The following is a 15331-nucleotide window of genomic DNA, read 5'->3' as shown; positions in this document are numbered from 1 at the left end:
CTGATGCGCACGCAACTTCAATGGTTGCATGCCACGCCTCCCTTCATGTTAGAGATATTGCAATTTTCTCTCACTCTCCGCTCCCAGTTCTCCGTCAAACTGTGATTAAAATGGGGTTGTTTTCAACTCGTAGTATAGTCACCTACATCGCTTTTGCTGTAGTGATTGACCAACTTGCTCGGATCGCGTGAGTTTGACTTTTCGATTCGATTTTAAAAAGTTTGAAAGCCTTTTAAAAGTTTGAAAGCTCTCCTAAAAATGAACCTTTTGGGCCTGCGACGGCTCACAGAGTCACCTTCCGAATCGATGCTTGCTTCCGCCCACAGTTACGGGGAAGAAAACAGCCGCTGGTAGATAATTTCTCTGTAGACACGCCCCTTTTATATAATGACTAATACTAGAGATTATCTACATAAAGAAGTCAATTCAATTTTCAATTCAATTCAATTTATTGACCATTAAAAAGACATCAAAAATATTTACAAAAATAACATGATACAACAAATTCAAAATGTAACAGGTTACAAGTTTCTTAATGGTCAGGACCCCAACCTTAGTCTTGAGTTGAGGACGCAAGCCAATGATGATGATTTTTTTAGATATGTCATATTACTCATATACTTCTTCATATATGACATATCTAAAAAAATCATCATCATTGCGTCCTCAAGACTACCCCAACCTAAGAAGCAAGACTGCTTACTATAGCCGTAGACCAAAAGCTTCGGTCTCTGTTTTGTTGGTTGTTCAGCTGGGGCCCGTTTCTTAACACCTGGACAAGTTAGTCATATCTTTATCCACAAACCACGGAGTTAGTTCCAATAAAAATATTACTAAACCTGTTTCTCGAAAGGCTTCCTAACTAGAATACCTTGATATCGATACTATCGGTAAAAAGAGCAGACGAGACGTAGCCTTAGTCACAAAATAGCATAATTTTCAAAAATGAAAATTATGACAAAATTGCAAATATTGTGATGAATTGGGAAATAAATCTTTTCAAAATAATAGCACAGGTGTATTATGCATCATACACACTTAGACCATGAAGACTGGAGCATTCAATTGCAGAGAAAATTAAATTATGAATAATTCATTTCGTGACTAAAAAATCACTTGTGGACGTTGAGATGGGTGCCCCCGGGATATCAAATTTTAATAGTTTACGAAATTAAGCCATAACGCTTTTCTTTGTAAAATGATGATAATTATACGGTCTTTTACGATTCCAAACGGCATCAAAATATAATTTAAAGAAGCATTTTTAATCATTGATACCGAAACATAAGATATTGACAAATTATATGCATAAATTAAAGATAGAATATATCCAGTGCCGGGATCCAACGTTTAATAGGGGTCTGAAAACAACAAATACGAGTTCAGTTATGGATGGCCTGACGTGGTAGAATCTTTATCGATTAAATCGTGTTTCTATTTCAAAATGAATGGTTTTGTGGCGTTTTACCAACAGTTTTTACAGTTTCTTTGTATTACAGTTATCATTGAATGCATTAACCCACTTGTTTTGTGATGTAATTTCAACCTCTATGATTGATTACGTAAGATTATCATTTTAAAATTTCTAGGCGCTTTGGCAAGTCATAGTCTACCCACGTGATGCCACTACGTCATTAAGAAAGAAGTTATGACGGGTCCGGAGGTGTCATAAATATTTAGTGAGGTTGTTGTACCCGATCTTGGTAAAGAGGGCTTCGTGAAACGGTTAGCGGACAAGTAGCTCACTATCTCCGATTTAGTCAAGAAGTTAGACTTATGACGGTGTTGAGAAACGGGCCCCTGAGCGGCAGTCCGTTGGCTTCACTCACCAAATACATCTACAAATACTGATAAAAAGGGTTATAAACAAATACACACACACTTTCACACATCATCACACAATGGAAAAACACAGGAGATAGAATAGAATAGAAGATAAAACGAGATAAAAAAAAGAAGATAAAATACTATTATAGGGTGGGATTTGAGTTCTTTAAATAATTGAACAAAAATGACTTTGAAAGTAACTTAAATCGTGAGAGTGTTGTGCTGTTTTTTGTATCAGAATTGAGGGAATTCCATTCTTTCACCCTGATATATCTGATGGAATTGCGAATAAAATTAATTTTAGAAAAAGGAATACGATAGTTGTTTTGATGTCTAGTGAGTAATTATGAATTTGAGAATTTGTATGAAACATTTGTGAAAATTTTTTTGGAAGGGTGCCTTTGTGAAATTTAAACATAAAAATCCATGTATTTAAACGAATCAACTCAAATAAAGGTAACACTTTGTGTTTTACAAAAAGAGGCGCACTTGGACTCATATAATGAGAATTTGTTAAACGAAGAGCTTTCTTTTGTAAAATAAATAATTTAGATAAATTTGATTTAAAGGTGTTACCCCAATAATATTACAATAGTTAAGATGGGGAAATAATATAGAATAATAAATATTAAGCAATATGCTGAGGGGCAAAAAATCCTTAAGTCTGTACAAAACTCCAATACATTTTAGAACTTTGTTACAAACATTATCAATGTGTTTTTTTTCCATTCCAAGTTTTCTTGGTGAAGTTTTGAGAGTAATTAAAAAAAAAACAATTGACTGTTCAGATCAGGGTAAGGGTTAGATCAAGTTTCGTTGTTTTGTGTCACAAGAGTTGATATTTTTGTAATAAAGCTGTGGGTGAAGTTGAAGAGGATGTGTGTTACCCTTTTTTTTGGGGGGGGGAGTGTGCACATGGGGGGAAAGTTACATATGGGACATTTTGTCTCCAATATTAAGGCACAAACTTCTCCTGATTTTGATAATTTAAATAGCTGTATATTTAGTATGGAAATAACAAGCGTCTTTTTTTAATGTTCTACGGAAACATAGGACTGACAAGAAAATTGTCCAAATGTTACAACAATTCATTGTTTTTTCATAGTTCCATGAATTTCTTTACCTTTACTCGAAATTCTGGAAGAGTGCTGTGGATCCCAGCAGTCAGGCTTCCAGTTCTGTGCCATTTTCATCCATCTCAATGATTGGTGTGGTGTCTGCTCGGTGTCATTTTTGGCTCAGATCTCTATCTTAAAGGGGTTTGCTACTCATATGGTGAGCAGAACCGCTGGTCTGCCCACACCTTGTCCAGTCTGATCTTGAAGCTATTCACAGTCTGAGCTGTAACTACTTCTTCAGGGAGTGAGTTCCAGTCATTTATGACCCGCTGGCTGAATGAATCTTGCCTCAGTTTGGTCAGGCATCTGGGTTTGGAAAGCTTCAGACTGTGACCTCTTGTATTGCCTGCTGATAGTTCAAAGAAGGCATCTCTTGGGATGCGTTCAAATCCATGAACAATTTTGTACACTTGGATCATGTCTCCACGACGTCTGTGGTACTGACGGGATGGGAGGTTGAGTGCCTTCAGTCTCTCTGTGTATGAGTGATTCCTAATATAGCATAGATCATTTTGGTTGCTCTCTTTTGAACTTTCTCTATGGATTTAGCATCACTCTTGAATCTGGGGTACCATATAGAGTTGCCATAATCCAAGATGGGTTTGACAAGTCCTTTGTAGAGCCTTGGTATTGTAAATTTATCTCTGCATTCAAAACTACGTCGTATACATGAGAGTACGCCATTGGCCTTTTTCACAGTACTTGCATCATGGTTATGAAATTTAAGCTCATTGTCAATCAGTATGCCAAGATCTCTTTCTTCTGAAGTGTGCTCAAGTACTTCGGATCCAAGAAAATATGTGTGCTTAGCATTTCCTGGGCCGATATGTAATACTTTGCACTTTTCTGAGTTGAAGTGCAACTGCCAAGTATTACTCCATTCTGTTAGGGTATCGAGGTCATTCTGTATTACACAGAGATCATCGTTGGTGGAGGCTTTACCATAGAGCTTGGTGTCGTCAGCATACATCCTGACTTTCCCTCGAAGGCATTCTGGCAGATCATTTATGGAGATAACAAACATTGTCAGGCCGAGAACACTTCCTTGGGGCACGCCGCTTCTAACCCTAGTCCAGTCAGATAACTCCTCATTTACTTTTACTCTCTGGTGTCTTCCTTGAAGAAAGTCTTTTATCCAAGACTTAAGTTCACCACCTATACCGTAAGCATCAAGTTTGGAGAGTAGGCGAAGGTGAGGAACTCTGTCAAAGGCTTTCTTGAAATCCAAATAGATCACATCAATAGGAGCTCCTACATCTAGCATTTCAGTCCATTCCTCCATTACTGTCAGAAGCTGTGTCACACATGAGCGACCAGGAACGAATCCATGCTGTTCATCACATAGAAGGTCATTTTTTAATAGATGAATAACTATCTCATCACGAATGAGTGATTCCAATATTTTGCATGGAACAGAAGTCAGGCTGATCTTGGTCTGTAATTCCTTATATCTACTTTACTGCCTTTTTTGTGGACTGGCACGACATGACTGACCTTCCAGGCACCTGGTAGTTTGCTTTCCTTCAGTGATGCATTGTAGATCAGGGCAAGGGGCTCAGAGACTGATGCAGCTGTTGCCTTTAGAACACATGGGTGGATGCCATCAGGACCTGCACTTTTGAACTTTGACAAGCTAACAAGCTTCTTATAAACATCATCTTCAGAAATGGATATGGATGTCAATGATTCTCCTGGGTATTTTGGTTGGAGTCTTGGGATCCAATTCATATCCTCATCTGTGAATGTAGTGGCAAAGAATGCATTTAATGCATTTGCTTTTCCCTTGTCTGAAGATATTGGGTCTCCTTCTGGTTCTCGAATTTCTCCTAATTTCTGGTTCTCGAATTTCTTGAAATCTATTTTTTATTTTTTCATATTTCTCAGTTTTCACCATTTTGTTATTGTTTTCTTTATATTGGTTATAACAAGGCAATCTTTTGAAACTCCAAAAAGGTAGGTAAATCACTTTGGACCACACTTGAATTTTGTTTCTGGTGTTATTCAGGAACTATTTTCTTTTATTGAAACAGATATATGATGGGATTTCACAAGACTGTATACACACATTATCCTGGGAAGTGTAGAGCTCTACCAGGAATTGGTAAATATTGACTAATTAATTTTCTTTCTTTCCTTTTTATGCCTTTGCCCATCTTACGTGGTTGTTATAGGAATTTAATGTATTTTGGTTGTCTGTCCATCGGTCAGTTTAGTTTATGTTTTTATGGTATCTAAGAATTGTTCAATAGATGAGCATCAAAGTTGATCCAAATATATAAATTAGGAGTGATCTGATTAATTTGGGAGTAATAATAATTGATAGATTGATTATAACACATAAAGGATATTGTTACATATCCTTATTAAAGAGAAATTACATTATTAATATAACTTTAAGAAAATATCAATGGTTATTTTGTGTATTCAAGAGTTGCTTTTTACAAATATTGAAAAAAAATAATAATACCTGCTTCTCAGATTTTTTGTATTCATCAACTTTTCACTTGGCCTTTAATTGGGCTGGAGTGATTCCTTTAGAGATAACATGAGTAGAGAAATCATCCCCAATACTGAAACAATTTCCCCCTTGTGAGAGAATACAATATTGTTATAAGTTGAATGTAATCCTTAAAGTTTTTTTTTTGCTCTTTTTAATTTTATTATCTTTGTTTCTTTTTAAGTTTTATTTTCAATTTCACTTCTGTTTGTTAAACTTATACCATAAAGAAAATGGATCTGAGGATATAGTGACCTCGTCAAATGGATATGCATTCATATCGGCTGTAAGTTAATGTGAAGCTTTTGTAATTAAAATAATGATAATAATATTTTATCATTATTTTATTGATTTTATATTTAGTTTATTAATAATAAAGATAATTTTATTTAGCGCATTAGTAGATTTAACATCTCTTTATGTGCTTTACAGGGTAAGACATACATGTATTTATTAAATATGAATCAAAGTATTGGTATGAATTACAAACTGTCTCAAGGGTAGAGAGTACTAATACACCATAAAACTATAAATTCAATCAAAATTTGGCACAAGACTTGTGTTAATAACAAGTATTTATCGATTGTTTATAAAATCACAATAATTATAATTATTATTACTATTATTAGTAGTAGTACTATTATTAATATCATTATGACCACCACCACCATCATCATCATCAGTACTATTTGTTTAAGTAGTATAGGAGTGGCAGTAGTAGTATTAGTAGAAGTAGTAGTAATAGAAGTAGTAGTAGTAGTAGTAGTAGTAGTAGTAGTAGTAGTAGTAGTAGAAGAAGAAGTAGTAGTAGTATAGTAGTACTACAGCTACTATTAATTCAATTAAGTACTTCTACTGTTACTACTACTACTTCTACCACTACTATACTACTACTACTACCACCACTACCACTACTACTACTGCTGCTGCTCATACCACTTCTACCACTACAGCTGCTACTACTTCTTCTGCTGCTACGTTTTATGATAACTATAATGATGGTAATTGCCAATAAAGAAACTTATTGGCAAGAAAATCGAATGAAGTATTTTTTTTTGTCGTCATTATCCCTATGATGATGACAATCACTAATAAAACACAGATCAATATTTAGAATAACATTGAATGACAAATTATTTTGTTATCCACATCACTACGATTATTCTTTTTGTCGTTTATGTCATCATCATCACCATAATGATATTGTGTAATTGCTTTTATTGCTGAGGTAAGAAACTCTAGGTCTAATCCTTTATGGATTATTTTACTTTTATTTCCAAATTGACACTGAAGTAAACTTTCTGTTTAATCGTAAGAATAAATCTGAGTAAAACATTATGCTCTATCGCCTTTTTTCTTTTCTTTTATTCAACAGGGTGTCTTGAAAGCATTTGAACCTGATCAAGATATATTGGGTAAAGTCTTTCTTTTTGACTTCAATTATCCTGATGATGATCCTAAAAACATTCAGATTGTGGGATTTGATCCCTCAGACTGGATACCCTTTGGAATGGACATTTGGGAGAGTGGGCCAAAAGGTATTTTCAGAATTATTACTTAGTAGACTTGTTTCTTTAATTTAATAGCTTTTATACATGTAGGCATTGTGAAAAGGGCTGATATTTGATACAAAGCTGAAGTAGACAAGCATTGATTTTTTTTTGCCAAATTTAGTATAGATTGGTGGGAGAAAAGGGGAATTCAATAGATCTATGAAGTGACAGCCTAGAACATTCTGTCTTGCCTGTTTAAATTAATTCAGATTACTTTTCAAACCTATTACTAATTATTTGATTGTTTTTTCTGCGCTGCTCAGTCTAAAACATCTAGAAATCCTGAACCATTTCTAAAGCTCTAGCCTAGCCTCCCCTCCCCTCATATTATTGGAGCCACTATTGCCATTGTATTTGTGGTATGTCATTAGATTTTAGGTACTTTGTCCAAAGGCAGAGGCATGTCTTTTGCACGGAATCCTGCAAGCAGCTTCACATTACTGATTTTAAAGTAGATACAAACTAATAGCACCATCTCAAGTCCTCAACTGCTCATACCTGGCCAGTTTCCTGACCCATAATTCTAGTGTAGTCTATTAATATAGACCCACTTGAATTGTAACTTAAACAATCGTTACATTTATACTGCAATAATTATTTTACCAAGTAGCAAAACAATTACTCTTCCTCTCAAAACATTTAAGTTTCTCTACACAAATACAATTGTTATTTGTAGGTCAATTTATTCTCTGTCTTATAATTAGAAATCTGAAAATGTATATTTTAAGACTATGTATTTATAACACACAGTCAATGAGAGACACCACACACAGTTCACTCCTTTCTAACAGAAGGATAGCAGCTGTGAAAAGATAAATAGTGCCTTTTAGAGCTGGACGAACACTTGGCAGAGATTGGACAAAGTACGATTTCAAAGTCATTAATTCATACTTATTGTCAATCTTACTCTCATTTAGATAATCCCACACTGACCCTGTATGTTGTCAATCGGCACCCTGATAGAATAGGAATTGAGGTGTTTGACTTTTCATACCAGAAGAAGATACCTACCTTAACACATCAGAGAAGAATACATCACAAGAATATTTGGAGGTTGGTATTGTTTGTGATTTTTTTGTAATTATAAAACTTGATTTTACACAGATATGACTTAGTTTGATTTAAAGAAACATTTCTTTTTTATTTTAATCAGATGTTGAAAATAAGAATAATTGATTACATTGATCTATGCCAATTCAATGTTATTAATTCAACTGACTGAAATGAATGAATTACAATATTTTGATATTTTGTGTATGCCTTAAAACATTTTTGATGTGGATATGAATATATGTATTTTACATTTTAACTTTTGGACATTACATCAAATTGCATTATAATTGGGTGCCTGATCAATGTGTGTCGTTTTTCAATATGATATAGAATCAATTCTAAGTGTGGACAGGATATAATATTTGTCTGTAGCATCATGATACCCTATCCCGAAGCTTGTAACATACTTGAATCTAGAGCCCTTTTAAAGGAAAATAGAAACATCACCCAGAGAGGGTGCTAGATATGTTTGATTTGATAATATTAAAATTTTCACAGAGAATCAGTGGTTTATAAAAAGATCAAACAGCAACTACAAGTTTTTAAGATTGGAATATGATGAGACTTGATTATAGTTCACATTATTAACCACTTACCAAAGCTAAAGACATGCTTTAATGAGAATGAGCCATACAAGCTTAACTGACTGCATAAGACAAATGATGTATGTTATCATATATTCATCCAAACAGTCCCAACGATCTAGTTCTGGTGGATGAAAATCATTTTTATGCATCAAATGACAAATATCTCCCAGAACCTTTCAACATACTTGAGGTGTTTTTTCGACTTGGATTAGCGAGCGTGGTCTACTATGATGGAGAGGAGGCTAGGATTGTTGCTGAAGGAGTGAAACTTGCCAACGGTGTGAACATATCACCTGACAAAAAGTAATGTACACAAAGATTTGTGTCTGCCTTGGCCCACCCTTGATGCATAGAGCTATCTCTGTAATAGCTCCATGTTTGATGGTTGCTGGATGTATTGATTTTTGTCTCGCCTGCATATAGCTGAGCGAGACTGTGGGCATTGAACGTTGAAATCTTAACCTGAGCTTAAGTTTTTGAAATGTCATCATAACTTAGAAGTATGTGAACCTAGTTCATGAAACTTTGACATAAGGGTAATCAAGTATTGCTGAAGATCCTGCTTGAGTTTCAGGTCACATGATTAAGGTCAAAGGTCATTTGTGGTCAATGACCTTGGCCATATGTTGGGGTTATTTGTTGAATAGCCTTCCTAACTTTGAAAGTTTATGGATCTAGATCATGAAACTTGAATATAAGAGTAATCAAGTATCTCTGTGCAACCTGGGTAAGTTTCAGATCACATGACTAAGGCTAAAGATCTTTTCAAGTCAACAGACTTAGATTATGATGGGGAAATTAAAAAAAAATCCTAACTGCTCAGGTTATTTTTTTTTTGTCAAACTTTGAAAGCATATGGATATATTTCATGGCACTTGGACATAAGTGTAATCAAGTATCAGTGAATATCCTGCATCAATTTCAGGTCACATGACCAAAGTCAAAGGTCATTTAAGTTCAATTGTAATTGTAAAGTTTTTGCATAAAGTTCATAAAATGTGGACATATAGGGTCATCAAGTATCGCTGATCATCTTGCACAAGTCTCTGGTCACATCAATAAAGTCAAATGTCATATAGGATCAATGACCATATAGTATTTTAATGGTGTTTTATATGAATGATTATTCTATAGTTGTTTTCAAAGTCAGCGCTGATGTTATATTGAATCGCGTAATGCAGAAGCTGTTTGAGTCCTTCATCTGTGAAGTTATGCCCCAGAAATTGTTAGTTCTTTTCTTGATATTCTGTTTCTGAGAAGAAGAATTAAAGGTTTACATGTATATGCTAGATTAAGAATTGCCCCTTTGCATGACTCCACAATGTCAGCATTTTGTTGTATCGTTTTTTTTTTTGTCCCCTTGCTTTTTTAATTCAGGTTATTGTATGTAGCTGCAACAATTGGAAATGAACTGTTAGTCTACAGAATCCAAAGTGATGGAAATCTAGTAAAAGCAAAGGTAAAGTATTAATATTCTCCCTATAAAGTCAATCACACTTATCGTACTTGTCTCACCCATTGGAGATGAAGGAGAAAGTTAGGGATCCAATTGGTGTCTAGCTGTCTTTCGTCCTTCCGTCACAAAATGTCTTATGAGGCATAACTGCTGGTCCCACCAACCTTCATGTAATGTAGTCATGGACCGGTGAGACACAATCAGGCTATTGCCTTGTTTCATGGTGTTACGTTTGTTGTTTTTGTGTTGGATTTCATTTATTATCTACATCTATGTCAAAAGTGGTTGAAATTGGGAACAATGAAATATGAATTATATATATGCTTCTTAAACCGATCATTTTTTTGGTTGTTATTTAATGTAGGTGTTATGCCAGTTTAATTAACCTGCATGGGTTGTTTTGCAATTATGATATCATACAAAAGGCTGTTTGTGCTTCATAAAAACAAAATCAATACTTTGAATGAGAATAACATGCATTTGATTCAATTTCTTTTGGCATGGGAGATACATCAAGAATAAGTGGGAACATGATGCATCCCAAAGGTAAAGAAACTGAAAAGAGCCCCAGTTAATTAATATTTTGCTGCATGAAAATGTAATTTTGAATGAATGGGAAATGTTGAATGTGGCTCAAAATGTTGTTGTTTTTCCTTCTGGTGATAGGTACATGCTAGCTAGTGCTTAAAATGATAGAATTGAGTACCGGGGGTAATAGATTGGTCATGAAAAATCCAAGGAAAATAAGTTCATTCTGCATCATATTCTACATAATGCCTCAGAAGAATCTTGCAGTGTAATTGGTCAAATTATCATCACCTGAAAAGATGGAGTTCACTCTGTAATAATCACTCTCAAAGAAATGCTAATGATTTTTTAAAGACATACACTGTAGACCACCTCTGACTTCTGCAGTCTAAAATAGTTACTGTTTCTAAATGTAAGCGAAATTATAGACTTAAATATTGGGATGCCACATTTCAGACTGAAGTAGTAATTCAACCTTTTCAATACATTTCTGGCCACAGAAAACACTTTTCTTTTGTATAAGAGGGCCCATTACAGATAATGTCCCTACTTTAAAACATTCTGAGTGGCATCCACAAGAAAAGTACAAACTATGTCCTTCGTGAATAGACATTTCCCATGCAACACAAGCATAAACTGGCACCAAAGTCAATTTTAGCTGTATTTTTTTAATGATGTCTGTAAAGGCCATTCAGCTTGGGACTTTTCCCGACAACATCAACATTGATAAAGAAGATGGATCTGTTTGGATTGGTAATAATCCTGTGATGTATCATTTCTTCAACCAATTGGGGAGATTCACTGGAGTTGGACAGGTGAGTAGTGAAAATAATAGTTTTAATTTAAGGATATTTTTATAGCGTACCTATCCACCTTGATAGGTGCTGAAGGTGCTCCTTTCTTACCCTGCCAAGCTCAGCTACCAATTCCGGTGCTCACAGCTTTTTTTGAGGAATTACTTCCTGCTGTTACCCATTTACCTCACCTGGGTTGACTGCAGCGCATTGTCGATAGATTTCTTGCTGAAAGGAAATTATGTCATGGCTGGGATTTGAACCCATTACCTCCTGTTTCAAAGTCCGGAGAATATTCCACTGTGGGGCCGAAACGCTCCGCGAGTTTAATGTCAATGCCCTTGGCAATGTCCATGCATCCACTACTGAATCGAAATTCAAAAGATATTCAAAATTCAAGAATAAGTAAGGCCCCTCAATGAAAGTCTGGGCTGCATCTTTTGGCAGGGATTCTTCTCTTTGTATGAGGGAATATGAGGATTAGTGATGGAAAGAAGTTTGCAGGATTCCTGCTCAAAATTTCGGTATGGACTGTTGTTAGGTGCCTTATGGGGCTTTCAAGATTAAAAACAGTAAAGTTGTATCACATTATATTGGTGACTTTTTTTTATGTGCCAGTCATAGTTGAACTTCTGTTACATTCATTATAATCAGTGGCATAAATTTTGTGTGTAGTAATATGTTAAGAAATTAATGTATTAACATTTCTATTTTTATTGTACCATTAATTCTATTCGGTATAGTATTCCTTTCTTCAACTGGCTCCTCTATCTTTAACAGGTTTTGAATATACACCTGGACAAGAATCTGAATCCAACCATTCGAGAGGTCTTATCGGATAACACAGGACTGATACGGTATTGTAGTGTTGCATGTCGCTATGGAAACAGATTGCTCATAGGGACAGTTGCCGATAAAGCTGCTTATTGTGAAGGGATTACATTCTAAACATGTCAGTGGGAAATAAGGCAATATTGAACAGTGATTGATTCATATTATTAATTGCTGAGTAATTGAGCCATTAATATCACTTTGAAAATAAAACACAAAAGGTGATGTTAACTTTGGCTGCTGGTACATTCCTGCAGAGGTAATGAATTCAAAGTGAGTAAAAACTGGAATCCAATGAAATGACTACCCATATGGAATTACATGTCAATTGATTCCAGTAGCGATCATTTATTGTTGTGGGATGTGTACTCCACTGCTGCCCACCATGTCAGTAAATGGAATATTACAAGACATGTGATGGTCGATGGGCTTTACACCATTGCAGCAATTTTTTTTTTTATATATGTTTTTTTGATTTACAAAGGTTAACAATCATCGAATCAATAATATACATGAGCAATAACTTTTTTTTTCTTTAATTGTTCAATACTTGATGCCAATTTCCTGTGTAATATCTTACCAACCCACATGCAGTATTTCAATACATATTTTTCTAAACAGAAAACATATATTTTTATATATTATATTATATATATTAAATTTTTTATATTTTTAATCTTGTTTTGAAACTTGTTTACAAAATGTATTTAGCAATTACTATGGTAGCATCATTCTTCCCATATCTTATTTAGGAACAGTATCTGATGATTATAATGATGAATATAAAGATTACATTTGAATATGTGCCTTTTTTGTCTCAGGTTTAATGTGAATGAGATTTTTTTTACATAAATATTTCTTATATTCATTCATAGTTTCACATTATGTTGGTTTTAAAAAAATATCAAATTTCACTTGCACTTGTCAAGGAGTTCATCTGTTAGTCGTCTAGTAGTATTAAATGCTTCTTTATGTCATGAAACTGAAACAGGACCTTTTAATGTTTGTATGAAAATTCCTGGTCTGAACTCATGCGTGGAGCGTTGTGGCCCAGTGGATTAGTCTTCGGACTTTGAAACAGAGGGTCGTGGGTTCAAATCCCAGCCATGGCGCAATTTCCTTCAGCAAGAAACTGATTCACAATGTGCTGCACTCAACCCAGGTGAGGTAAATGGGTACCGGTAGGAAGTAATTCCTTAAAAAGCTGTGTGCGCTATGAACGCCTAGCTTAGCCGGGTAATATAGGAGCGCCTTGAGCACCTAACAAGGTGGATATGTGCGCAATATAAATACCCTATATTATTATTATTATTATGCATTCTTTGAAAGAATGTAAAGGTGCGCTCATTAGTTGAATTGTTATGCTTTTGTCAGTATGGAACAACATTAACAAGTCACAAATCATTTCAGTTGTGTAGGTGTGTGTCAGTATGTAGTGACATAACAAGTTTATTTAAGTATCCCACCGCTGCCACTGTATGTTGATATATCAATACTCAGGTCGTCTTATTGGTGTTTTAGGTGAGTAGGCCCTACTCCACTACAGCAAAAATGTATTGTAATCATGTTGCCTAAGACTTGATTCAATTTCCTGTTAAGTACCTCACCAACACATGTACAATATTAATGGTAATATCATTTTTATTTGAATAACATTAAAAAAGTACATCTTTGAGAGGGCAATGCATTAACTTCCAACAAAACTTACAGTGACAATATATTTTCAATAACTTGTTAGTGTATTAAAGTTTTGTATCCTTGAAGGAAAGTGAGCCTTGCGTTGCAAATTTGGAATATAATTTAGAATAAACATTTTGTTTGGATTTAATGTGATACCCTTTCAAAGATGTACTCATTGTCTCTTCATCTGTATCCAACATGTAGAATTTAATATTATGTTTAAAGTTGTTGATGTTACATTATATTGTTTGTGATTGCAAATAAAATTTATAAAGAGAAAACACAAAAAAAACAGAAAATCAAAAGCTAAGCATTTAATTTGATATGGTTCTTTTATATATATATATATATATATATATCACATTATGTTCACATTAATTGGGATGGATTTCTACCATTACATCAATTGAATTTAACTTGTTATCAGGAATACTCTTACATTGGACTACTTTTTAGACAGACAAAATGCAAACAATTTATATATCCTCCAATTGTAATAATTATTTGAATGATTACGTATAACATTTATCATAATATATATATATATATATTATTTTTTGGTATGGCACATAAATGGTTTGAGAATAAAATAACACACACCTGCCTCCACACATAAAAACATGTAGAATAATATATGCATGCATGAACTTACATAAAGTTATCTTTCCAGACATGCAATGTAAAATACAAATAAAAATTGTAGACATTTTCATTAAAAACATGCCGCCAAGGATAGCACTGGGGTATTTTGATAGGGGAGGTTGGGGTACAAATGACTTAAAGAGGGCATCATTTCTTTCACAGAAAATTATAGGATCAGGTACTTTCATGACCCATACAAGAGTTGTGACGGTGGAGGCATGATAGCTCAGTCCTTAGAGTGAGGGTTTCATATTCCTGTGACCCGAGTTTGATTCTCACTAAGTACGCTAGTGCCCTTTGGTAAGTCATTTATCCTCACGACTAGGTCCCATGGAGAGGACCTCTTGGTTGTTGGTCCTTTGTTTAGAAGCATTCATGCTTTCTTAGGCAATTAGGTTGAAAATCACCACCATTCAATCTCATGACATGCTTCTTTTTTCTGTACTTTCTACAATTTTATCAACTAACTAAAATTGTTTAAACTGCTTGGTTATACATTTTACAGTCATAATTTCTTACATCAAATATTTGTTGACCGTGTTTTTTTTCTTTCTCGTTCTCTCTTTGGTATTTAAAATCCTCTCACAAGCAATGAATGAGTTGGTATTTCAATAGGCAATGATTGTTACCTTTCTTACATACATAAATGATATACACATCTCTATGGGATAAATGTTTAAGCACATTGGACCCTGAGAATTCTAGGGGCTCTAATCCTTTCCAGTATTCTTTGGGGGCACTTCCGGGGAGAATTAGCCCCAAGTC

At 34.5% G+C, this 15331-nt stretch overlaps 1 protein-coding gene across 1 annotated transcript; it reads left to right on the top strand.

Moving 5' to 3' along the window:
- The first annotated feature begins 20 nt into the window (after positions 1–20).
- On the top strand, positions 21–13350 carry LOC121424159 (serum paraoxonase/arylesterase 2-like). Its single transcript, XM_041619772.1, has 9 exons — positions 21–187; positions 4976–5046; positions 5673–5728; positions 6818–6980; positions 7913–8048; positions 8741–8938; positions 10013–10094; positions 11306–11434; positions 12194–13350. The coding sequence occupies exons 1-9, from the start codon at positions 21–23 to the stop codon at positions 12359–12361; spliced, it is 1170 nt and encodes a 389-aa protein (XP_041475706.1). The 3' UTR covers positions 12362–13350.
- Positions 13351–15331: the final 1981 nt, after the last annotated feature.

This window comes from Lytechinus variegatus, chromosome 1 (genome assembly GCF_018143015.1).
Source record: "Lytechinus variegatus isolate NC3 chromosome 1, Lvar_3.0, whole genome shotgun sequence".
Lineage (NCBI taxonomy): Eukaryota > Metazoa > Echinodermata > Echinoidea > Temnopleuroida > Toxopneustidae > Lytechinus > Lytechinus variegatus.
The sequence above is the reverse complement of the archived record's forward strand: the minus strand, read 5'-3'. Positions and strand labels throughout refer to the sequence as shown.

Excerpts from the sequence above, each read along its gene's own strand:
- LOC121424159 (XM_041619772.1), top strand. The coding sequence starts at position 21 with ATGGTTGCATGCCACGCCTCCCTTCATGTTAGAGATATTGCAATTTTC. Across the intron at positions 5,729-6,817 it reads GATATGCATTCATATCGGCT|GGTGTCTTGAAAGCATTTGA; the intron begins GTAAGTTAATGT and ends TTTATTCAACAG. Across the intron at positions 8,939-10,012 it reads AACATATCACCTGACAAAAA|GTTATTGTATGTAGCTGCAA; the intron begins GTAATGTACACA and ends TTTTTAATTCAG.